The sequence below is a fragment of the Tinamus guttatus genome, unplaced genomic scaffold (genome assembly GCF_059628265.1).
Source record: "Tinamus guttatus ecotype Peru unplaced genomic scaffold, ASM5962826v1 Tinamus_guttatus_pri_ptg000123l, whole genome shotgun sequence".
In the NCBI taxonomy this organism is placed as follows: Eukaryota; Metazoa; Chordata; class Aves; order Tinamiformes; family Tinamidae; genus Tinamus; species Tinamus guttatus.
Genome location: NW_028288657.1, coordinates 409759 through 435702, shown reverse-complemented (window position 1 = coordinate 435702; position 25944 = coordinate 409759). Strand labels below are relative to the sequence as shown.

Here is a 25944-nt window from a genome sequence, read left to right as displayed (position 1 = left end):
GTCTGTGATAGGTTTTCAGGGCATTTGTTAAATCTAGCTAGATAACCTGTCTCAATCACCTTCAAGCTGAGGCAAGGTCTGAAAAGAAACATCAGGAAATGTGGCCTCCAGCTCTCGTCTTGTGTTTTTTCTGCAGAGCTCTTTGCCATTTTGTAAGTATTGGATCCCTTGGCTTCTTTTGCCTTCTCCTGAGCTTGGCTTAGTAGCACTTATCCTTGTCAGACAGGGCCCTTTAACCTCCCCCTTTAGGATCTGGTCCTATTGTCAGGGGAAGGAAGCCTGGAAGAAGTGGCAGATAAAACCAAATGCAGCGTTTCTCAGCTGGGACGGACTTGGGCGAGTGCTGCCCTATGCTGGGGTTCTGTGGCTTGACTCGGCACCATTTCCTCACCTTCCCTTTGGCCGCTTCAGCCTGTAGATCCCGTTAGTCTCATGAATATTTCTGCTTCTCACTAGAAGGATCTAAAAGTCAGTGTCTAAAGAATACAAATTAGCTCTTCCTGTCTAGCACACTTAAATCACACATATTGCCAGTGGATAATCGGCTGGGGGCTGTGCCTGTATCCTCGCACAGCCCTCGCTCCTACGGAAGCCGTGCGCATTTTAAAGGAATGTGGAGGTGGGTGTCTAATAGCTATGGAAAAGCGCTTTTCTTTCCTCCTGCACTTAGTGTTTCCTTGCTTGCAGAGAAGAGGTGAGTGAGCCCTGTGTGTATGAGGTGCTCAGGGCTTCCTTGCTCCTGGCAATCTGCTTAAATAGGAGGAACCTTCAGACTTCAACATGCAGATGGTACTGGGAGACATCGTGGTGTATTTTCAAAGCCCTTCAAAAAGCGCTGTGCTTTTGGAAGTTCCTTTTCCTGACGACTTCTAGGCCATCTTTTCTCCAGATTGCTTTGTTCCTGAAAGTAGTTGCATATGTGCAGCGTGTGTATTTTTGGAATCTGGGAGCCTCTGTGGTGTTTTACATATGAATGAATTTCCCTGGCACAGCATACAGACAACGTGAGCTGGTAAAGGAGTTCCTTGAGAAGGATCCGCTATTATTGCACAGCGCTGCTTTTGTGCTGAGGAAGACGGGGGGGAATTCTCGGGGCGTTTCACAGCAAGAGATGCTGCAACGCAGTAGTGCTTTAAAATCCTGTCCCACAAATGCCTGTCAGTTAATGATGCTTCCCGGCTCAGGTCACAGGAACTGATTCATGTCTCCTTTTGCTAGAGTTTTATTTATTTGGGATATGATTTTTCAGGATTTGTGCAAGTGTTGGAAGAGAAGAGCTCAGCTAATAATGCAGGATAAACTGCTTTTCAGACTGAGGTACACACAGACACTTCATCCACCACGAGGCGCGGTAGGAATGTTTTCTGAAGTCTTGAGCAGTGGTTGGGGAAAAAGGCGAAAGTCCAGGATATTCTTAACCTGAAGCAGAATTTGGCTGTGATACCAAGACGAGTGATGCTACCGGTGCTCTGCAAAGTGGTCAGTACTTCTGCTATACAAATATCCTGGGAAAGGGGACGATGGCAGCTGTATGGAAATAGCCCGCGCCAGGCTGTCCCGCAGCACGGATCCAGGGGCAGGCCGAGCTGTTGATCCCTGGCCTTCCTGACTGAGACAGGAGATGACACTGAGGCCCAGAATGTGAGAGATGACTGTAAAGGTTCAGGGCATGGAAAAATGAAAGGCCGATGTTGAATGTCTGAGCTCTTCTTGCTGTTTTGCTGTAGGGGTCCTGGGTTGAAGAGCCACGTCGAGGCGCAGCCTCCATCGTCACATTAGTCAGGGCAGGTGGTTCCCAGGACCGTGTCCTTTCTGCTCAGTGCCCTCAAACCTCAGGGGGTTTCACAGTCGTGGGGAAAGTCCTGGGCCTGCTTCAGAGGCCAAGCGGACCTGGAAGAAGGAAACTTGGCAGCTGGGGCTGTGTCAGGGGATGGTCCGTGTAAACGAAAGGTGATCTGGTTACTGCCTCCTACAGGTTATTGTTATTATAGCAACCTCACTAGTTTCGCAGGCCATGTTAGCCTTAAAAAGTAAGATTTTGTTTGTTTTAAACAACCCAGCAAATAGTCGACCGAGAAAACACAGAGAACACAGTGAAGCTGGAAAGCCCCAAGTCTGGCAGCGACAGTGATGTGGCTCTAGAATTGCTCCAGCATCCCAGCTAGTGGAAAAAGCCTGCCAGGCAGCATATAGCTCTGTTGACCTGGCAGGGACGAAACTGCCCTATGGCACTTGTCATTTTGTCCTCTGGTTTTGCCCCTTGGATGTTTTTGTAATTATGTTTTGCCTTGACTTTAAATCTATGACTACAAACAGTGGTTTACTCAATCCCATTCCCTCCAGCTTTATAGAGCAATTTATATAGAAGTCTTTGAAGTCCTGCATACTTTTTTTCATGGACTTCAACTGTGGAGTATGGCTACAAGAAAGAATAAATCTTGGAATCACTTGAAGATCTCTTTTGAACTTGGCTCGCCTTTATCCCGGTGATCCCCTGAGATGTGAGGCTGGCTGCGTGTAAGGGTAGCTGTGCTGTGAAGAAATGGAGCTTTCATTTTTTTGCTCTGCTCTAAGTGTGTAATCATTCCAACTACTGAGGGGTTATTAATTATTGTTTGGACATATGGCCTCCTATTCTTTACATTTGCGTCCAACAGGCATTAAATAATTATTCATATTTTGGACCTAATCAGACAGCTAAAAGGACGAGTGAAGTATCTGTATGACATCAGCGAGGGAATAGCAGAACATTGCAGTCTGAAAATGTAATCACCGTAGTGCAGATATGTCTAATCCTTTTGAATCTGGTCCAGTTTCTGATTCTTCTTCGTAGAGTCTAATAAATGGGATCTAAAGTGATAGAAAACAACGTGTGATGCCATTCAGCCGGCCTTCCCTTGTAGGAGCTCAGCAGGCACGAACCAACAAACGATTGTATGGGTGTATTGCCCTGGTAGGTGCCGTTCTGCACATTCTCTATAAGAGATATGAGTGTCTTCTAAATTACTTGATTAGGGATTTTTGAGCTCAAGAAATGCTGAGCTTCCTTTCCAGTCTACAGATCCAGTGAAGCAGGAGTCACGTCTCAGTGCTCAGAGCAGAAGTGTCATTGCTGGGCAGCCTGAATTTTGGACTGCTCTGTCCCTGGATGTGGCAGCTCTGTGTTTCTTGATCTGCACAAGGGTCATCATGACATTAATGGAGGGCTCTCCTTTGCTGAAAGTCTGAGGTCTTTGGATGAAGTGAGGCATTTGCTGCTGAGATAATCTTCTCTGTAGCTTCTTGGCTCAGCCATGGGCCTGATTTTTCAGTCCATGTCTGTGGGTTTTATTTCCACTTACTTTCATAGCATCACTCCCCATTCACACCAGGGCCATGCAAATTCTGCTGCAGCCCTGGACCAGCAGCAACTGCTGACGTCTAAGCAGGGAGCTGTGCAATTAGTACGGCTGAATTTAATTACAATCTCTCAATAAAATATCTTGTGACAGAATGTACAGCTCAATAAATTCACCAGATTTCATCACATGCAGTTGCTGTGAAGATTAAGTAGCATTAAAATGGCAGATGTGTTTATAATGATCAAGCTGCTATTTAAAGTTTTGGTTGGGAAATCTGCCTGCTAACAGTTAAGCTTAATGTTAAGGATTTACACCTTATAAACTCCTCTTAAACAATAGGCACAGCTAATGCTAGCAGGAGCTTGAAGTAATGTGTAAAACTGCAGTTTCTAATAGCGGCTAGAGCCCTGCACACATGGTTTTATTATATACACAATTTTTGTAATAGCTGACCCTCACTGTTTTTTTATGTGGTCCATATCAAATATATTTTGCTTTTCTTGGTAATGGTGCTTTTCAGATAAAGAGTGTAAAAAAATGTTGCTCATGTTTTAGATGACATTTAATTAAGCAAATTGATGTAAAGCTTTATAGGGGAAAGCTGGAAGCAAGGACTATTAATAGGCCCTTCAGGAAGAGGCTGTTAGCAAGCCAAGGCCTCTTCAAATGAGGCAGGATGCAAAAAAGGGAAAAAATGACCATGCTACAATACCAGGAAGTCATAAAATGCCTTAATCCCCACCCATGCGGACATCCATCCAAAAAATAAAACTGCAGTCAAGGCAAGGCCTGTAGCCGAGCCCGTCTGTCCCCCCGAGGTCTAGAGCAACAGTAATTTCCCTTCTGCTCAAGTCAAAACATAAAGGCACGGCCCTCGAGCTGCGTTTCGAGAGCTCCGCTTCCTCCAAGGGAAGTGTTATACGGGATCTTTTATAAAAACCCCAAAGCGCTGGGGCTTTGGGTAGGATCCCTTGTGTCCATGCGGAATAGCTGCCTTGGTTCCCAAACAGTCTCCTTGTTCTGGAGCCGGCAAGAGCTCCGGATATCCCAAAGCACGAAAGGCACCAAAAGGCCACAGCGTATCAGTCAGTGTGAAGAACCCCTGATGTGGTGCAGCGTTTGATAAAGGCACTGTCTGAAGCTGAGACTGGCACCATTTCCAGCGTGCTCTGCAGCCGGTGGGTTCTTTTTTTTTTTTGGCTTGTGATTTTTAAAGTGAGACTGTTACTTTTCTCCCATTTAGATTTTCATGCTTATGTTAGCTTAATGCTACTTCATTTTTCCCTGCGGTTGGAAGGTTCCCTTTAAATCAGCTTCTCTCAGTTTTTGCCTCCTCTTTGCGTTGAACATGAAGCCTGGTGTACAAGGGAATGGCTCTTATCTCTCCCCCGCAGTATTTGGCCATTGGGGCTCCTAGGACACAACATTGCAGACTGGCTGAGCGCCAGCTCTGGTATATTAAAGCCCCAAAGATAAGCTAGCAGTGGTTAGTGTTGTTGTCTCGCTTTGGCTTATTGTCTGCTGTTAATCTTGAGCTGATTAATTTGCCCAAGGAGGAGTGAGGGATCAAGAGAGAGACGGGCAGAAAAACAGCCGTGGATGAGTGCTGTGTGAGATATTTAGAAGTAGAGTAGAAGGGCATGTAATGATGGGGAGCGAAAGCAGGCGCGTGGACTCCTGGGGATGGTGGCTGCAGCGTTTGGGCGCGCGGGCGCCCGTCCCGCGGCCGCTCCGAGGCAGATGAGCTCTCAGTCCGTCGGGAAAGACAGACGGGCCGTCAGTCAGTCTGGAGTCTCGTGAGTGTCTCGAGAAGGGAAGAGCTAGATAATCTGCAAAGTGCAAGATTCAGCTTTTGTAACGCAGTTATTTTGCTGAAGCAAACTAACTTGCTGGGTAAGTTGAACTTGTTGAGAGTATATTTTAAATAAAGAGAAGTATTAGGACTAGGTCTGAAATTGAGCCTGATTCAGGGAGCCAGTGTAAGGACCACAAGCTATTTAATCCCTCCTTTGAAGGCTTCAGCAATGATGAAGTGATGCTTAAATGATCTTTTCCTTTTCTCTTTTTTCTTTCTTTTGTTTCTTTTTTTGGATCAAGTTTTGAGCTTAAATTGAGTTGGCAACTTCCTTTTCAGCCCTCAGCAGCTGACATCATTTGCACAGCAATAATCAACAACAGTAAGAAAACATCTGGGCTTGGAAAGCAAGGCAAGATCAAGGCAGTAGTGGTCTAGAAAGTTAAAGGGGTGACAACAGTCTGTGTTGCAAGAGTTTGTCTTGAGTGCATCCTGCAGACACGAGGCCCCTCTGCCTGCTGCAGGAGTTGAACATTCCTGGTTTCTGAGATGAAGGAATGAAGGACAGGGCAGTGCAAGCTGTGGGGTTCCCAGGAGAAAATCGGTTCAGGGAGGTCAGGACAGCACACTGCTTTTCACATGGGAAGGCTGCAGGGTGATCTCCATGGCTGGGGCTGCTGCGTGTTTTGGTGCATCAGAAGACCTTGTATCCGTGGTCCTGTGGCAAATCATACCCAAAGGTCATCTGGGGAACCTTGGGCTGTGGGAACACAGCGGATGGAGCCTTCATCAGCTGCTCTGTGCTGCTCGGGAGCGTGGCAACCTTAAAGAAACGCTCTTTGTTTTCCTCTGAGCTCTTGAGGTCTGCCTGGGGGCTGGAACATCCTGAGAGCTGTGTTTGGGTGATTCCCACCCCAATATTTATACCTACTTAGGCTCCAGACATTTTTATTTACAAAATAACAGCACCACTCCTGAGCTCTTGTGTGTGGGGACCATGATCTTGCAATCTAATACACCCCTTCCACTGTAGCAAGAGATGGGACAGTTGAGGGGACACTTGCATTTATAGCTGAATTGCCCCTGGACAACAGCTTTGGGTTTCCAGTCCTGTTTCTCGTGTCTTTGGCTCAGTTTAAGACCTGCTGCCGCCCCTGCAGCAGCTTCCTCCCGCTCCGGGCTGCCGGCGTCGGGAGCTGCCGCTGCCCTTTCCGCCACGTGAGCTGCTCCAGGGATGCCCATTACCCATTACCCCACGTCCTGCGTTGCCCCTTTCCTGAGTCTCGCTGCACTAGTTAGATCAGAGGCTTCGTTCTTGCTGGCTCTTCAGTGCGAGTACAATGAAGTGGTCGATCAGTAAGATTTGCCTGGCGGAGGGCTGCTGTGGAAACAGCCAGTTCTATTTTGATGGGGATGATGGGGCTATCAGTGAGCTCGAGGGAGCTGCTGCAGGCTGTGTCGGCAGCGCAGCTTCCATCTGAGATATTCCTAAACCCCAGAGCCGGCTTTCATAAGGCCGACACATATGCACCTTCATCGCTTATCCTTATTATAACCAGCTGTGGTTTGACTGTGGAAGATCTGGTGGAGCTCCCTTGCCCCTCTCCCGCTCCCACCAAAGCTGCCGTTCGTCATAGCTGGGCAGCGCACGCAGCGAGCGGGGGATAACGCGCTGGCTGCGGACGGGGAGTCCCTGCAAGGGGCCGGGGAGGCCGCTCCGCGTTAACCCCTTGGTGCCTCCGGCAGAGCTTCCCATGCCCGTAAACCCCGCGATGCGGCTGGAGCTTTCGAGGCACCTTTCGTCTGAGTGGAACGAATTTACTGCTGTGGCATGTTGGGGATTAAACGGGCTTTTTTGGCTTTTTTGTTAGTGGACTAAAGGAGATGGCTCTTCTGTTAAGGCAGGGGCTGCTGGGGATCTGGGTGTTCTCTCTATCGCACTGGTAACGCAGGGGGAAAGTAATTTTTCCTCCTTGATGTTAATGCTATTGAAGCTGCAGATGGACGTTGGCAGACTGACAAGGGGCTGTGGCCTGGCCAGGAAACAGTCCGGCCGGGAGGTTGGCGGGAGGAGCTCGGGGCACACACATGGAATGCCTTGTATATTTATTTATTTATTTTAAAAGCTGATTATATTTGAGTTGCAATGTGTTGGTGGAAAGCACATCCTTGAACTGATGCCAACCTCCAGGAAGATTTCAGAGCTTTCATTCGGAGCAGGAACTTTTTTAATGGGGAAGATAATGCTAAGTGAGTGGAGATTGCTGCCACAGCAGCTGCTCCTGGTTGTCACCACATATGTGCCAGCAGTGAGACTGGCACTTTGCACTCTTCAGATACCTTCTCTGGCATCTCTAGAGGCTCAGTGAAAGGAATTGCTTGAATAGGAGCTGCTGCGTATTGAAAACCACTCGCGGGTGCTCTCAGGGGGTCTCGTCTGCGTCGTTGTTTGGTTGTTGCCCTAAGGGGTGACAGGGGAGCCGTGTTTACAGAGCTGTCCAGCACTTCGTGTTTGCTGCCCAAGGAGTCTCATTTTCTCCATATGCAAACAACTGTAGTCTAGCAGGCTGTAGTAATTGAAGTATTTCCTTCTGCTTGTGCTTTGTAATCAGCATCCTGGCTGCATTCTCAGTTGCAGGGCTTTGGAAAGCAGCTCTTTCAGAGTTTGCTGGGGAAGGGGATGCCTCTGCAGCTCAGCCAGCCAGGAGCGCTGCCGTTTCATTCCCCGGTGCTTTTCTTTCTTCCAGTCGATCACGTGGTTCCCGAGCCCGGTTCCAGCTTGCTGACTGCGTTTGACCAGTGGCGAGAATGGGCGGACAGCAAGTCCTGCTGTGACTACTCCCTGCACGTGGACATCACGGAGTGGCATAAAGGTGTCCAGGAGGAAATGGAAGCTCTGGTCAAAGACCATGGTAAGCTCAGTTATGGGAAAGGAAAATATGCCTGTTCAGAAGGAAACCTTTCCTCTCTCCATTTTTGTGCCCTGGCCCTTACAAGTTTTTATTCTGACATTCCAATAAAGCTGTTTTGGGCTCATTTTGGCTTTTTGTTAAGGTTCGGACAGCAAGAGTCGCTGTTGTAGTGGCCCCATGGGAGTAATTCAAACCAACATCACTGCTGTGATGCATGGTGGGGAGCAGTGCACGGGTGAACCTTGCTGCTGCCAAGCGGAGAAACCCCTTTGCTCTCCGGAGCCGGGAGATCCGTGAGCTGGGAAACAGGCAGACAACTGGGTGTTCCTTGGGGTAGCTGGGTGATAGCTCCGGACACTGCACTGGTGTAAACCAGAATTAAGCTCAGGAGGAACAATCCAGTACTGGTCACTAACAGTGGAGAGGAGCCAAATAAAATGACCTCATAGGTTTTCCCCCTCTTTAATTTCTTTAATGTTTTGTCCTTGGGCTAGAATAATTTTCCATCCTGTTTGCAGCTTCAGAAAACACCCGTTAACATCCTAAGGAGTGTTTTGCACATAGGCTGGGTAAGGGCTTTCACTGGCTGTGCTGCAGAGCGGAGGGCAGGGAACGCTGGCTCGGGAGCTCCCTGTGTCTGCTCAGCAGCGGCGCTGGAGGAGGACGTGGCCGTGCCAGGGATTTGCAGCCCCTCGCAGAGGGAGCGGGGCCAGGCCCCGTCGCTGCTTTGTGCGTGTGATGCATTTTGCTTGTTTTTTTACTCAACCTCCTATGGTGCTGAATCCACATAATTATTCTTATTTCAATGTTAATGGAAGCCCAGGGGTTTAGCTGTCCCCAGGGCTGGAGTGCAGGCTCCACTGTTCTCATCAGCTCTGCTAATAAATGCCACATGGCTAAGGAGATCCTGGCTTTACACTGTAATCTGTTAAGTGTATATGTCCCGGTGTGCTGCACATGTGTATACATTTTGCAGCACATTAAAACAATTTATTTTTCTACCTATCATTTCTTCTTGCTGGGGAGCTGAAGAGGGGGATGGCTTTGTAAGAGAAACTGGGCTCATTAGAGGCTGTGGTCAGATAAACTTACCCAATGTGTGGATGCTGCCAAGGATAACGACTCCACTTCTGGTGCCACCAGTGCTACTTTTTTATGTCAATGGAAGCAGGTCTGTTAGGACATATGGCAAGAAAGAACAGATCCTCCCAGTGCTGAGCGCCGGACACCTCATGTGGTTCTGCTCCCAGAGCTAGCAGGATTCACCTATTCCGGCTGGTCATAGCTCTGAACAAATACAAAATCAATTCATTTGATGGGGAGGAGAATTTAAAGATTAGTGTATGAGAAGATGATAATACTCAAGACTTACAGTCTTAAGTCATCTATGTTAATCTCAATTATTAGGAGGTCACTTTATGGAGCTACAGTGTAACCTCATCTGTGCCTGCATGTCAGTTTGTTTGTTCTCCTTCCACCAGGTGTGAACTCCTTCTTGGTCTACCTGGCTTTCAAAGATCGCTTTCAGCTAACTGATTCTCAGGTAGGAAGGATTAATGTTCCCTTCTGTCACTGCAAGCTGCGCATTAGTCGAGTACCAGGGTTTGAGTGCATGTACTTGGGGTTGATGTTCTCTTCTCGTTTCAATCTCTGTGAGTGTAGCAGTACCAAAGGTCTGTAACAGAACCCAGGACTCTGGTTTGAAGATTGACGTCTGTAATCTTTGTAATTTTTTAAATAAGTAAAGGCCTAGGATCCGTGGCTGGGCAAAGCAAAACCCTCATTTTGAGGTAACTAAGGGTTTATTGCAGCCGCCTAAGTGTGGCTAGGAGAAGCTTAGACTCAGGGCAAGACAGTGATCTCAGGCCTAACTATTTTATGTTTGTAAGGGGAGATTGATCCTGATCCAGAAACCCGCTGTCTGGGTTTAGCATTACAATCACCGTGACCTTAAAAAGGAATTGCCCTGCGCGCCGTTCAGGCGGGATGCGTTCGTGTACGTTTGGTTGTTGAAATGGGGGGTTTGTATTTCTGCATGTGGTGGGAGGAGCGGAATGCCCGGGAGCCCTGCGGAGCGGTGTGGGAGGCAGTCGTCTCCAGTGCCTCCGTAGGCATTTTAATGAGTGGCCGTGGACGGGCGGGCGTCGCTTGCGGGCTGCTCATCCCGAGCCCCGTCCGCCTGGATGTTGGAGCGCGGCTCCTCGCCCGCGCAGCTGCGCATGAAAATCAGATGTGAGGGCTTTCTCGTGGCAAGCAACATGGAACTGCAGTGCTTTGAAAGACACTGTGAGCTCCCTGCAGCTGCTCCACCTGGAAGACCTGTGCAATTTGTGTTCTGCAATGTGGTAAAAACACCAGTAACCTGGCGTTTGAGTAGCACTTTTTGCCAGTACCAGCTTCTCGCCAGCACCAGCTCATTGTACAGAGGAGGAAGGTCAGGTGTGGCAGGAAAACTGGCTCTATCTATCCAGCAGACCACAGCTTATGTTCTTTAATGCTTCTCTTTCTGCTTTATGTTCTGTAAAATGCTGTATGCTAAAGGAAAGGTGAACGTATACCAGATAATAGCATATGCTTAGGTGTGCACTTGCTGTGTATTGTGATGTGTGTTTTCTTTCTTCCAGATCTATGAGGTTCTGAGTGTAATCCGGGATATTGGTGCCACAGCACAAGTGCATGCTGAGAATGGTGACATCATTGCTGAGGTATGTCATACTTAATCTGTGGATTATTAATGGCAAAATACTGGGAGAGGTTTAAACTCTAAATCCCTCTCTGCAAACAGAAGATCACCAGGACTTTTAAGGACACTGCTGCTCTGGGCACAGCTGTATAAAGGAGGCAAACAGAGCTGCATATCAAAACCCAGCCCTTTGTTGTTGGTTTTAGAGCAGGTTTTCATCTCCGTCCTTCCTCTATAACTGACATACTGCTGTGGATGGGAGTCACTGCATGTAGTAAAATGTTTTGCAGGGCCAGTAGGAAGATATATAACTTTATATGGAACCTGGGATGCTGATGTTTGGGATCTGTTCATCTTTTAAACAGCAACAAAAAATACATTTAATAATATATTAGGATTTAACCTGATCTGCAGCTCATTTTATACATTGGAACTCAAATGTACAAAGCTTGGAGCTGCAGAGGATTTCTGCATTGTGTGACTGGGGCAAAGACTATGTGAGTCTTTGGGCCAAGTTACCTGCAGTTACAGGATTTTTTTTTTAATGAGATACTTTTTTTTTCATGCCTTAGAAATTATTTTGTAGACTCAAATGTGTAATAAAAGTTGATCCCAGTGTGAAACCAAACAATTTAAAACTTTCCCCAACTTACTGTGAACAAATCAGCAAGGGTCTTGCAGAGCTCTGCTTATTCTCCAGGGCGGAAGCTGGACATGACTGTTATTTTGCCGTTGTGTAAATCCCTGTGTGATCATTAGCTATCACAGATGCCTGGGATCTCAGTTCTACCTTTTCAACAGCTCTGAGTGTTGCAAGAACAAATAAAGTTGCTTTAAGTCCTTTTCCTTTTGTTCCTCTTTCTGCCTTAGGAGCAGCAAAGGATCCTGGAACTTGGAATCACAGGACCTGAAGGGCATGTGTTGAGCAGACCTGAAGAGGTGAGGACTTTACTGCCTTTGTTTTTATTCCGCTAATTTTTATCCTTTCTGTGTTGCTGTCTGGCACTTCCTATTGGGATAAATGTGGCTACAAACTCCATGTACTTAACCTCCATTCTCTTGGATGAAGTGCCCAAACCCCATTTATCTCACTGCATTTAAGTCTGTAAATTGTTTTTTCAGGTTGGTTTCCATTGTGTGCTTCATTTCCATCTCCCAGTATCTCCAGGCTGGACATCTTGCCGTGTGTCCTGGGTCTGCAAGGCCTATCCATGACGGACAGGCAGTTTTTCTCCAGGGTATCGGGGCTTTCCTGACTGCCAGATGTGGTCCTGCTGGAAGCTGGGTGTATGAGATCATCCACACATGCCCTTGTGCTCTATCCCTGTTTCCTCCCCCTATTTCAGACAAGCAGCATCTGAGACATTTCAGTAGGAATAGAAATCATTCCATTGCTGCAGACAGAAGGAAGAAAATGCCTGGCCTGGCAGGATGTGATCCTCACGGAGCTTGCCGTTGGCTCCAGGATCGTCTGCTTCCTGGAGGCTGTGAGCAAACACTTGCACCAGGCCTTCCACCCACTCCTGCATTTCTTCCCATGTTTTTTTTGGCTCGCATGAGGAGAGCAGGAACAGATGCTTGCATGACACTTGGGCTCATCTGTGGAGAACCCCTAGACTCCTGTTAACTTCAAAGAAAGGCCACTCCTTACCTTGGAGGATTTGGCTGTCCTGTCAGCCCTGTCTTGTCTGGCTGCTTCAAAGCCCATCCTTAGCGCAGTGGGAGCCGCACGGTTCCCTGCATTCCCCTCCTGCAGCATGCCGAATTGCGTTTTCTCGGTGTAGTTAGGAAGGCTGCCCGAGGACGCGTGGCTGCCTGCGAGGAGGGTCCGTCGGGTGTCCCCGAGCAGCCGGGCGCAGCCGAGCTCAGCCGCCTGCCTGCCGGGGAAGCGCTTGCTCCAGATTCTCCTTTAAAGCCATAGGAAACAGAGTAGGAAATGATGTCATTTGGTTCCCTTCCTCCTTTTCCTGGCCACAGCAGCAACTTCATGTTTTTAAAGCCATGCAATCCTTTTAAGCTGGCTGATGACAAGAGCCAGATCCTGAGGATGGCTGCGGACCCGTAATTCTTGTTAACTTCAGCATGAGGGGACATTTTTGGGTATCCTTCTGCATTGCTGTTAGCACCACAACTGGCTTTTCACACTATCCCTTGTACTGTGTGAAGTCCGTCCTCCGTTATGAATTTATGGTGCTGTCATCCTACTGAAAATGCTCTTTAGTCAGAGCTCCATCTAAAGCAAACCGTGGGTTATTTCTGTTGCCTTTGCAGGACTCTGGGTCAGGGCAATACTGAACAGGACCCCAAAATATTTGTGTAGTCAAAACTCCAACTGAAATCTGTGACACTTTTATCAGGCTGAAACGTGTAGGCTCTGCCATGTGCATTTGTGTCCTCCTCAAAGCAGGCACATCTGAATTCCCAGGCGTGAATTACAGCTTAAGCTGCACTGCTGGCTCAGGTTTTACTTTGCTCACCTCGGTAACCCGGGTTGAGCCAAGGTGACAGGATTTAGCATGTTACTCCAGCTAGAAGAGGGAGCCTTAATTAAGACACTGCTCTCCCAAGTCAGCATCAGCCGTCGCTTTCTGGAAACCTCTCCGTTAGCTCAAATCCTTCTGTGATGACTTTTTGGATCCATCATTTTTGTTTTTATTTTAGCCACAAAAACGCTGCGAGCACAAGTAGTCCAAGTGCTCCAGGAAATGTCTGTCTTTTTTTCCAAGAGAACTGCTGTGCTAGGGCTTCTAATGAATCCTGGTAATTGCAAACATTCCCCTTGGACTAGTTGTTGGGTTATTGTTATGTGCCTGTCACCATAGCATCTGGGCACAAGGCTTGAATTCAACAGCCTTATTCCTCTCTGTGCAGAGAATTTTCTCCTCCTGCTTAGCAGTTGCTTAATACCTTTGAGTATAATGCTTAGAGATAATTGTTTTATCCCTGTTTAAAGATGGGGAAACTAAGGCACAGCGTGGAAGCGTGACTTCCAATGCTGCAGGGAAAGAACTCCGTGCAGGCCCTCTTTAAACTAGCCGTTTGCAAACTCATACCATTGCCTGGAAACGCTGGCCAGTCTTGTGTTTTCTGCTTGTCTCAGAAGGGACAATTATGCTTTTCTTGGCTCTATCTTTCAGCTTCCCTCTTCCCTGCAAGTGCTGCTGGCTGCGGCGCATTGCAGTGAAACCTCAAAACCTCGTGGAATCAACACTCTTCCTTGCAGCCCTTTCCACTTGGGTGGAGCAGCCCAGTCATAAAACGTCCCCTTTTAGGAGCTGAACCTCACCGCTGCCTGGGGAGGGTTAGACACAAGAGCTGGGTGGTGGCAGGCTGCGACTTCAACCCTTTCTATGCTAGAAACCAACCTACTGGGTTTGCGGGGGGTGCTTTTTTTTCTCCCCTGTTGCTCACTTGGAAAATGTCTGTGTTATTGCGAACTCAATTCTCCATAGTCCCAGGCATTGCAGCATTGTTAAATTTGTTATCTGGGCTGATTCAATTAGGATGTGTAATCTGTAAAAGTGATTACCCTTATTCTAAAACCGTAGCTGCTCAGTCTTGCTGAGATTATCTCTGTACACATGCAAGAAAAAGTAGATGATTTATGGGGTGGTTCACACTCTGTCAGATCCCAGGCCAGATATTGTAGTGGAGGGTACAATTTAGAATGCTTCATTGCAAACGTGGCTTACCAGACTCTGTGGCTACAGCAGCTCTCTTCCACGTGGGCTGGAACATGAATAGTTTCGCTGAGTCAACATTTAGTTGCTTATTTTTGACTAGGTTAAAGAAGGGGCTTAATCATACTGACCTTGAGTACCTGGAGTGTTATTTTAGGGCTTAGGCCTCTGCACAGAAATTCTGAAGCAGCCTGGAAGGAAAGGTGGTAATGAGAGAGGACTAGAACTGTGTGCAATTTGAACTGTCCTGATTATGCTGTACCCTTTTCTGGCTCAGAATCAGAGCAGTGGAAAGTCTCCCATCTCAGTTTTGCATTCCCTGTTTTCCCCTGAAAGCGGAAGGCCTGACCATCTGAAGATGAATAAGATATGCTAACAAACATATCACAAACTTGCTGCTGGCTTTGTTTTTCAGGTAGAGGCAGAAGCTGTGAACCGGGCAATAACCATCGCCAACCAAACCAACTGCCCCCTCTATATCACCAAGGTGATGAGCAAAAGCGCCGCTGATGTCATTGCTCAAGCCAGGAAAAAGGGTAAGTTATTGCCCTTGGATGAAAGTGCCCTGTTAGCTCATGCAGTTCAACTGCTTGCCAACATAAGCGTGGTTCCTGTGGGAGAGGGTTTTTTTTCTTTTTTTCAGTGCCTGTTGTCCAGGCACTTTTTTAAAAGGTCCCAAATAACCTTTTCTGACTCGTCTCCCACAGACCAAGTATCCACTGGACGTGCCTGTGCCAGGAGCCGTTCCTTCTTTTCAGCCTGAGGCTCTGTCCTCTCGCTCGGGCTGTTGCACCGGGCTGTGCGCCTGTGTGTTATCTGAGAACAATTCCTTGCTGTCTCCACTTAACAAATCCTCCTGCAAACTGTGTCCTCCTTGCAGCCTCTGTGATCTTGCCTTGGTGCTCTCTGCTCAGCTGCTTCCTGCAGTCAGAAGTGATTCCAGGAGTCCCAAAGGAGGGTCTTTTGGGATTTAGTTGATGTAGCTGCAGATAATTCCTCATTCCAGCTATGTGCTGTGCTCCTTGCTCATCACATAGACACTCCTAATGTGCTGTAACCTGCAGCTGGGCATCCTAATGGGGCTGAGATCAGGAGTGTGGGCCAGGCTGTGAACTGCAGGTGCTCCTGGAAGCTGGGCCTGAGAAGGCTGCAGGCAGCAGGACCCGTCCTGCCCTGGGCACTGTCCTGTGTCTGCCCTAGTGAGAGGAGCTGCACTACTGTGAATGAGGCAGTGGTTTCTTCCAAGGTCTGACCCCAAAGTCTTGCCCCCAGGGAACAAGGGTCACAAAGCATAGTGAGTGCCTGTCTCCCTCTTCTTTTTCTGTGACTAAACTCTTAATTTCTATTTAAAGTGGCTCTGTGTGGGTGAGTAAGCAGGAGGGATAATTTCCCCCTCCTTTGCTCAGGGTTGGATTTAATTTTATGCAGTCTAAATAAGGCTGAATGAATATACAAATGACATCAGTTTCCATCTGGGTATTTGGTGCTAGAAGAGCTAATTTCCTACAGCAGCAGACTTGTATTTGTGTATTAGTTTACACAATTTGTGTATTAGTATTTTGATCCCATGATTCCTGTTAAATGACTTCAGAGTTGATAAGCAGGACTGATTTCCAAGGCATCTTTTTATGCTCCTGGTATGGAAAACAGCTCAAGTTGTTTGGGATAAACCTTCTGCTCCTAGTTCCATTGGGGGCCTCACGGGTATCAGAGAGATCAGCTGCTGTGAGAAGATGTGGTGCTGTGGCAAGGTGGATATATGTTTAAGCACCTCAAAAAACAACTTGGTGTATCTGCACGAGTCAATCCTGTAAGGTGAGGAGGCATCCTTCCCCTTTTCTAGATAACGGGGTGGGAACAGATGCACCACAGAGGTGCAACTTCAACCAAAATACTCCCTCCCTGTGACTGCTGTGCCTGGCAGCCGTGTTCAACACGTGGCAAGGGCTGGTGGCTGAGGGACCAGGCACTTGCATTGCAAAAGCCATAGACCACGGCCTGACTGGGCTCCATGTCAGCCCGCCCGTGAAAGACGCAGGATTGGCCCCGATGGATGATTCGCAGAACTCATGCTGCTGAACTTCCTTAGCAATCCAGCAATTTGCTAGTTTGCTACAATTTTCAATGCGATTGCATTTTTTCCTTATAAGGAGACTTCAGGGCATAAGTGGCACACCATTCCCTCTTCCTTTATTTAAGTAATTCAATTTAAACATTGTTCAGTTGTTCAGTTACCCGTTGGATAACCAGAGGGCCACACACACTATCCTTGCCTCCCAAGCTAGGGAGGAAACATAGCTGAAGACCATCCAAAGCAAGAAACAAAACAAAATTGGTTTGCTAAAAATGAGTGTTATTTAAAGCCAGATGTTCTCAGAGGCATTTGTATGGAGGAGCTTCCCTTCAGACTCTTGCTGGCACATCTACGAGCCCAAAACATCACTCCCTGCCGAACAATCCTCCCAGTGTACCAGCCCACATCAGGCCTGCCATTAATAGTCAGCGTGTGTTTTGCCTTGTTCTGATTTCATAACTCTGTTCGTGGCCAGTGATGTCAGGACTCTGCTGCTGGCTCCCCCCTGCTAGAGGCTGTTCCGACACCTCCTGTCTCGATGTGGTCCCACAAGCAGCATGGAGCCAGTTAGAGCATCGCTCTGCCTTGGCTAATCCTCTCTTTCCCAGCTCGTTTGAGAGGCTGTAGACTTATCTGTAGTTTGAGCAATCTGTTGAGTGATCATGCTTTAGTTTTCTTTATTGTGAGCTTTTTAAGAGCTGCTGACCAGTTTGGCATGGACCTTTAGCATTAGTGTTTTAATTACCCCCATCTTTTGCAGGCAAATACAAATACATGAAGTGTCTGGGCTCAGAAGCCAGCTGGACAGGCATTTTGCAGAGATTTCAGGAAGGTTTCATTTGGCGAGCAGATCTGGGGAGCTACCAGCCTCCACAGCTTTTGAAGCATCATGCGTCTGCTTGGCGTGCAGATGTGGCTGGTGCATTCCAGCATGCAAAGTATCATGGCCTTAAAGATTGTCTGTTCCTTTATGTGGTTCCAAAAATGCTAATGAAGAGGAAGGATGCACTGCACTGATGTTTAGTGCCCTGGACAGTGAGTCAGAAGGTCTAATTTCATTTCCTAGTTCTGCCACAGATTTGCCCTGTATGCCTGGGGGAATCACTACATTTTCCTGAGCTGCATTTGTGAACCAGAAGCCCTGATACTTGTCCTCAGTGGTGTGCTTCTCTTCGTGAAGTAACTCTCCTGACGCAAGTTCTCTCTTAACAAGTGTCTTTACATCGTCTACTTCAGTAAGGCAGCCATGTTAGAGCTGTAATACCTACACATTTATATATATATATATATATATATGTGTGTATATATATATATATAAACCCCCATATATTTCAGGCACTGTTTTTCTTCTTTTTCTTTAATGTCCCTTCTGCTTGGATTTCCTCACTCTTACAATTCCCCTTGGCCTCCTCTGCAAGGTTCCTGGCCCAGGACATAGTGAATGTCTGCTATAGCCATTTCCAGCACAATTGATCAGTGCTGACCTCAGCAGTTGTGTGAAGGTGTTGTACATCTCTTATCAGTAGCAATATCTTTACTACTAATCCAGGTATTTAGAGGTTCAGAGGATATTTATTCTGGGGGACTGATTTCTGGAACATGCTTGTGGTTCTTTAGAGATCTCAGGATGGGCAAATACAGTTAAGAGTTTGCTTGTGAAAACATATACTATTAGTAGTGTAACCCAGCTTCAGAGGAGCACTGAATAGGCCAGGACTTTAGTAATATCTGATCACCTTGCTACTTAGGCCAGTGAATTAAATGCAATGTTGTGTCTGCAATCTCATGCTTAATAGAAGTCCCAAGAAACCCTGCAAGCATTTCAGTGTTGTGCTGTGCAGTGTTGGCCTAAGTTATCGAGGGGAAAAACATCGTCCTTTTTTCAAAGGATGCTGTCCTTGGAAGCCAGGCTGGAGATGCGTGTTGCTTGGCCCTCACAGTGGCTTTGCATGTATTCCTGTCCTGCAGGCACCGTGGTGTACGGAGAGCCCATCACAGCCAGCCTGGGTACTGACGGGTCTCATTACTGGAGTAAGAACTGGGCTAAGGCAGCAGCTTTTGTCACTTCCCCGCCACTGAGTCCTGACCCAACCACTCCTGATTTTCTCAACTCATTGCTGTCGTGGTGAGTAGAGCTCTGTGTATTCATACAGCATGTGCTTTGTCGTGAGACCAGTGAGAAAGAGAAATAATTGCTGTCAGCTGGCTAAAAGCCTACCACCTCGAGTGGTAAACCTATGATGATAAAACACTGCAAATACCTGTCACTGTCTTTTTAAAGTGGGGACCTCCAAGTTACTGGCAGTGCCCACTGCACCTTCAACACTGCTCAGAAAGCTGTCGGAAAGGACAATTTTACCCTGATCCCTGAAGGAACCAATGGGACTGAAGAGAGGATGTCCATCATCTGGGATAAGGCTGTGGTATGTCACACGGGTCCCTGACAGACTGTGGCTGGAGCAGAAGCCTTTGCACCATATACTAGCCTCAGGGCTGCTTTAAAGTCTGCCACTATTCCACTTGTGATTTTGCAGTCTGGAAAATCCAGCCTGATCTTCTTGTCTGTGTTCTATGCCAGTAACAGAATAGTTGAGAGCACTGAATGACAGGTCTGGATCTTCTCTCTTGTCATGGCTAGCTTCTGACCTAAAAGTGCCAGTTTGCAAGGAGCAGTTGAGACTCTACTTGTGTATGTTCTATTAGCCCCTTTTCACCTGTAGAATGCTGCTAATGCACGGAGCAAACAGCAGGTTTCACATTCTGTCATCAAGGCTTGTGTAGTAGTAGAGGTGTTACCAAGTGGAAGTTGAGTAGTAAAAGGCATCTTGGGTTCTGTACCTCGTGTACCTTCTGTACCAGAGCTGGGTGGGTGAGCAAGACAAGTTTCTTTCTTTTCTGAGCGTTAGGCTGTACGCAGACTTTTAGAGATGGAAGACCTGTAGACATGTGTTATGATCTGCCCCTGGAGAGATCTCTGAGGACCTGGTTTTAATGGTTGTGCTGTCAGCCACTTGCTCCTCAGTGTAGACCCCACCTGGCTAATGCAATGACTCTTTTTGTCTTTCCCCAGGTGACTGGCAAGATGGATGAGAACCAGTTTGTGGCTGTGACCAGCACCAATGCAGCTAAAATCTTTAACCTTTACCCAAGGAAGGGCCGCATTGCTGTGGGCTCTGATGCTGATCTGGTTATCTGGGATCCCGACAGTGTCAAGACAATCTCTGCCAAGACTCATAACATAGTAAGGATAATTTCTGTAGTGTGAGCTCCACTGCTTATCTACTGCTGTTTGCCCACAGTGCAGAAGTGCAGACTCTGCTGCTGAGGACTGTAGCTCATGACAGTTCAGGACTGTTTCCTCTATGTCCTAAACCCTATCTGGCTTTACACCTGAATTGTGTGAACAGAAAGAAAAACCACTAAGTCCAAACCTGAACAAATAGCGTGAGGTTCCCCTCAGAGCAAAGGGATGGTCTGCTGGATCTGGGTGTTGAACACACGGATCTGAGCACACAGGAAGCTCTTTAAACCTCATAAAATACCAACAGGCCTCTTACCACAATACGTCTTTTATGACCTGGCTCACTTGTGGTAGGAATGTGAAATGGGTCTTTGTGGCCAGTGAAGCAGGTCAGCTCAAGGACACCTTAGCTGTAGTTTTCACTCAGATCCATGAGGCTGGGGGAATTTGCGCCACACATGGATCTGGCCCTGCGATTGCTACAGGCCTCTGGCCGTGCTCAGGCTTTACTGCTCTTGCCCCCAGTGTCTGCTGAGAGGCAGGGTTAGAAGGTGGTGGATATCCATGAGGAGGAGGGGACCAGAGAAATAGTGATTTCAAGCACTGAGCTGAGGATGTGAAGTCATGATCTTACCGGTAATCGTCTCCATGTTAGCTGATGCAGAGGGACAAGCAGATTCCAAACTACCATGTGTTTTGCTGCTTTGGGGTGACAGTGTTTGCTTGTGCACACAGCAGTGTCCCAGGTCTTACTGGCTTCTACAGTGAAAAGGTTGTCCTACCCTATAAGAAACTGCAGAATGGTTGCGGTGCAAAGGACTGGTTGGAGTATCCCAGTGACCTTCTAGCACTGTCTCAGAGAAAGCAACCACTGTTTGCATTTGTTGACAACTGTTTCTCTGCTGGCGATGAACCTATGGAATGTTTCCCTGGAAAAAACTCCCTGTTCTTTTTTTCCATGAATGGTTTCATTCACTCTAGAGCTAAAGGAACAAAATTCTCTTCCACACTTGGATCCCTGGGCAAATTCACAAGGAAACTTTTTAAAAAAGGTTTGGTTCACTTCCCTGTGACTTTGTGTCAGAATTGGTCACAGTGGCCTGGATTCATCCTGCCTGTGCTTAGACTCCTAACAGAGGCACCCAGACTCAGAAGTCTAGTCGCCTTAATCCCTTCAGAGGAGCTCCCTGGTCTCCCTGGAGCCACCAGGACATGCCTGACTTGCTTGGGATTCCAGGGAGATCCTGCTACTAGGTGCCAAGTTCAGTGGTCTCAATGCGGCTTTGCGGTTATAGGGGCTGAATAGAGACAAGGGCAGCAAGCAGCTTGCTGGCCTGAGGATCTGAAAGTCATTGCCATTTCTTGGCTGTTGTCTTTGGGAAATGAATTTGACTCTTTAGATTTCCTAACAAAAAATTGGAAGACCTTATCTTCTGAGAATATGCCTCAGTACAGTCATGCTGACTCCAAAACCATCACCAGATTTTACTGTGGATCTTCTGAAGGAAATGGAAGGAGAATCAGATCTACCTTGGAACAAGCATTCAGGAATGCTTTATTGCCTAAGGACTGGAGATTCCCACTGAAACTATTACATCATGTTGGAGGTCTCAGCACTCAATGATCAGGAATCGGTGAAGGCTGCATCTTTAAGATCCATCTCAATGGCAGAGGATGAAGAGTTAATGTTCTCTTTTCAAGTGGATGGTTTGGAACTTGCAGAACTGTCCAAGAAGTCTTTCTGTTACAATATTGGAGCACCTATAAAGTTTTAATTGGCAATCAGATGCCTCCTGGTTACAAACTGAAAGTGCAGAGACAATTCCTGCCACCAAATCCTTCCAGAAAGGCTTATAATATTGAAGTAGCTGGAGGAAAGAGAATGCATGTGGGTATGTTTCTGTTCTGGGTGCTCCATATGTGACTTCTTTGTATAAAGGCCAGCTCTAGTCCTCTTCCCCGTCATATTACACCACCTGTAACCTTTGCACCAGCTGGGGCAGTCCTCGTGGCGCAAACATCCCGTGCCTCTTGTGATAGAGGAGAAGTTGCTGGGCATGAAGAACAGGGAACTGTCCTTAAAGTCAAAGCACTCTGATTTGGTCAAATATAAAACAAAAGCCCCTTTGAAACTCAGGCAGAGTGCTGCGACACAACGAGACCTAGTGATTATGCGGCATCAGATGATTAGATAACTAGAATTTAAAAATGCTAGAGTAACTTATGGACGTTTTCCAAGAACTCACACCACGGTTGCCACTGTCTGGCAAGGAAACATGAGGAGCTAGAGAGGAAGATCGTGTTGCTCTTGGAACCAGACTGCTTCATGAGCTTCTAACCAAGCCTCCTCCTTTGCCAGCACATTGTTTTTCATCCTGGACCCCCTTTGCTCTCAGTTGTAACTGCCTTTCCATCTAATTGTAAATCTAAAGTCAAGTCTACCCATACTTGTAATGTGCTTCAAAATCAAACTCCATCACTAGCTCAGTAAAAAAAAAAAAAAAAGACCTGGATTTGTCCTAGAGATGGTCACTAGACTAACAGTCTCCAAGTAACGTGGTTGTAGAGCATCTCGTGCCCCAGTGTTGCATGGATGGCACATTTACTAATGGTTCTTTTAAAACTTTTTTCCATGGTGTAATGTTTCAAATCCTATTAGTTGAGGATGAGCAATCCCATTAGGGTAAAACCAGATTGTTCTGATCAGGACCCATTAACAACAATACTGGTGTGAAATACAGTTTTTAATAATTATCACTATTTTTAGTTTGAAGCTCAGAGTAAACTTGATTTGGTTCCGAAATCCACTACAGTACAAGGAGTTAGGTGCCTAAATTCATTTGAACAGCTGGGCTTTGACGTGTCCTTGTTTGGAATCATATTTCATCTTTATGAATCTTCTCTCAATAGCAATTCTGCCTAAGTTCCCAGTAAATTTAACTGCTTAACTGCTAAAAGAAAAGTCTTACTACTACACTACAGTATGTACAATTCAGACAAATGCTGGTGGGTTTGCTTCCATTTAGCCTCAAAACATGGTGATTACCAGTCAAAGCGCTGCAGGTTTTGCTGAGATTCACGTTTGCTTCATGCTGCCTTTTGTTTGTCCTAGTCTGTGGAGTACAACATCTTTGAAGGCATGGAGTGCCGCGGATCTCCCCTGGTGGTTATCAGCCAGGGGAAGATCGTGCTGGAGGATGGAAATCTCCATGTAACTGAGGGCTCTGGACGGTATATCCCCAGGAAACCGTTTCCTGACTTTGTTTACAAGCGCATCAAAGCAAGGAGCAGGGTGAGTATAGCTGATGGATGCACATGTATTCTCTTACTGAACTCCCGAGTTAAAGTGGGTGGAAAACAGATGCTATCCCCTGGCTTGCTGAACACATGCACTTCTGTAACAGAAAATGTTCCCTGGATAAGAGCCACATTTATCTCATCCCTCATTTATTTTTGCTTTTCACTTAAGTCATTACAGGGATATGCTTGGCCTGAGCTTGTTTTTTTCCCTGCACATTTTATTTCCACACTTTGAGTCTTCTCTGTCACAGAGTCACATCAACACAGTGTGAGTGTAGGAAGAACTGTCCAGTTTGGACATGAGTCTATCGGCAAATAACCCTGCAGGATTCTCCTATCACAGGGGTATCAAGTGATCTTGGTAACAGCATTTGTATCTCGAACCTTTCAGCAACAATTTGGAATTGTGATTTGTTGTTAAAGCTCCTCATGCTGCTCGTGCATATGCAATCAGATGTTCTTGTCTGGTGACTGGTGAGTCACAGGCACAACCTACCAATGGTTTAAAAGTGTGAATGTTTCTAATTTTAAGAGGCTACGATTCTTGGAAATGTGTTTTTGTGGATTACCTTTCCCACTGTAAAATACCCATCCAAAGTAGGAGCTGCCTTCTGATATATCTTTAGTTGCTAAAAACTAACACTGAAGATGATGCTGAACTCTCAATGATTTTTATGGCCAAGGATTTAGAAGTTCTTTTCCCAGTGAAGCCACCGGCTTGCGGACAGGAATGTTGAGCGCTCCAAAACCCGCCCTCCACCGGGCGAGCCCGGAGCTGCCGCGGTTCCGCGGGAACGGGTCAGCGCCCCGTTCCTTGCAGCTACCCCTTCCATTGCAACCTGCAAATGGCTTTTTCCTCAGTTGCTAAAGCTAAGAAATTACAAACTATAAAAATTATGAACTCAATTCAGCACCTCAGAGACTAGGGCTAGGGCTTCCACTCTGTCCCTATCTCCCACAGAAATGCGCGTTTGACCTGCAAATCTAATTGAGCAGTACCTCAGCTGGAATAATTGAATTTAACCCAATCCAAAGCTCGGAAGTTGGTGACATAAAGCTAGTCTGACTCTTGCACTCAGACTGCAGCCTGCACTCGGTGTCAGCATTGTTGAGCTTTTGGGTCATAAGTTTAGTTAGAGAGTTGTCATGACTCTTTAATGTAACAGCACTTTGAGACCATTGCAAGGAAGAACTTGTGCAGAAGCAGCCTGTGCTTCTTACCTAGGCTTCTAACACCAGAATTCTGGTGCCAGAATGGTCCAGAACATGTTTAGTTTTAGTCATACTGCTTAAAATATCAGCTACCAGCCACGTAGCAGCATGGAGGAGACTTCATGTGCCCTCAAATTCTGATCCCAGAGGCAAATCTTGGAATGTGTGTCTTGGCTTGGCAACCTCTGGCCAGCTGTTCAGGTGTGTTTCCAAGACCGCTTTGACGCTGACGTGTCCCTGCTTGTGTGTCCCGCAGCTGGCCGAGCTGCGGGGGGTGCCACGAGGCCTTTACGACGGGCCCGTCTGCGAAGTCTCCGTGACGCCCAAGACCGTCACGCCGGCGTCCTCGGCCAAGACGTCTCCTGCCAAGCAACAGGCTCCACCCGTGCGAAACCTGCACCAGTCCGGATTTAGCTTGTCTGGTACATACTCCCATAGGGCTAAATAATTCATTACTTTGTGAATTCTCGTGAAATTGGAATGAGGTGGGAAAAGCTGTGCAGTGTTTTCAGCTTGAGACTGTCACTTTAGAAAGGAGGAAGAACGGTATAAGAGCTATTGCAAAGTCCTGCTTATTTTTGTGCCATGGCACAGCTACTGAATACCACACTGCATCCTGGGCTCAGTCCTTGGCAGGGTATCTCAACAAAATAGTTTCTAACAAGCTTTGCCTGTTATGGTTTTCTTAGGGAACAGGTACGATGTTTGATTTCACTGTTTCAGTGTGCTAAGATGTGGAATAGTTTGGATAGTATGCAGGTATGGCTGATGTCAGCATTAGAGTAGGACCAAGTGGTGTAAGGAAATCTGCAGTGCGACAGGGTCAGAGTTTCAGTAGAATGGAAGCCAATATGGGCTTTTCCTCCAAAGAAGGTACCTTCAGAGTGCTCCACTGGAGCCCAGTCCAAGAGCACTTGTGTTTCCCTGTCCCCCTCCTGACCCCATGGCCAAGTTCTGCTGCAGGAGCCCATCATGTATCTTGCCTCAAGCTCTTCCTTGCATGGGGAACCTGACGTATCTTCTGTCTCTCTAGGTGCGCAGATCGACGACAACATCCCCCGTCGCACGACTCAGCGCATCGTGGCACCGCCGGGCGGACGTGCCAACATCACCAGCTTGGGCTAAGGACCGGCCCCTTCCGTGCCCGCCTAGCGGACCAGGGGAGGGGACCGGGGCACCCGGAGACCCTTTTGATTCTTTTAGAGCCTGTGACAGTTACTGCGGGCAACCAGTGGGGGGGAGCTGAAGTAAGGCGCCACTTTCAGTCCCCTCAGATTCCCTCATCTTCATCGACCCCTCTCACTTTCCCCCCAGCCCCTACACATTTAAAGAAATAAACCCTGTTTTGACACTTCCAACATGGAAAAGTAAAAAGGATGTTTGAGAGATGTGACCTCTGTCCCATTAAGCATCTTTCTTTTAATAAAGGAAGGATAAAGTGAATTTCCCAGGAGCTGCCTTTTAGACACACACACAAAAAGGAATAAATGAATAATAAATGTAAAAATTAACCTTTTTTTTTTTTCTTCAATGTCAAGCAGAGGAGTAGTTCAAGGGTTTTAAACTGGATATACGGTAGGGTTCTGTGTTCCAGCGGAATAGCGAGGAGAGCCTGGAGGGACACGAGCCCCGGCTGCCTGTACCCGTCCCCTGCCGCCGCCGGGGAGGCCACGGACCAGGTCTGCTGCCCAGGGAGGGAAGCGGGA

The 25944-nt window shown here is 47.2% G+C and overlaps 1 protein-coding gene across 2 annotated transcripts in view; it reads left to right on the top strand.

Annotated features, from left to right (window-relative positions):
• DPYSL2 (dihydropyrimidinase like 2) overlaps positions 1 to 25718 on the top strand; it is a 42599-nt gene extending 16881 nt beyond the window's left edge. For both annotated transcript variants that reach the window (XM_010216396.2, XM_088521417.1), the window contains exons 4-14: positions 7884 to 8048; positions 9530 to 9591; positions 10673 to 10753; positions 11602 to 11670; positions 14827 to 14947; positions 18454 to 18610; positions 18767 to 18908; positions 19556 to 19726; positions 22839 to 23018; positions 24495 to 24660; positions 25272 to 25718. In XM_010216396.2, coding sequence (XP_010214698.1) covers positions 7884 to 8048; positions 9530 to 9591; positions 10673 to 10753; positions 11602 to 11670; positions 14827 to 14947; positions 18454 to 18610; positions 18767 to 18908; positions 19556 to 19726; positions 22839 to 23018; positions 24495 to 24660; positions 25272 to 25363 — 1406 coding nt within the window. In that variant the 3' untranslated portion in view covers positions 25364 to 25718. The remainder of the gene's footprint in view (positions 1 to 7883; positions 8049 to 9529; positions 9592 to 10672; positions 10754 to 11601; positions 11671 to 14826; positions 14948 to 18453; positions 18611 to 18766; positions 18909 to 19555; positions 19727 to 22838; positions 23019 to 24494; positions 24661 to 25271) is intronic.
• The last annotated feature ends 226 nt before the right edge of the window (positions 25719 to 25944 follow it).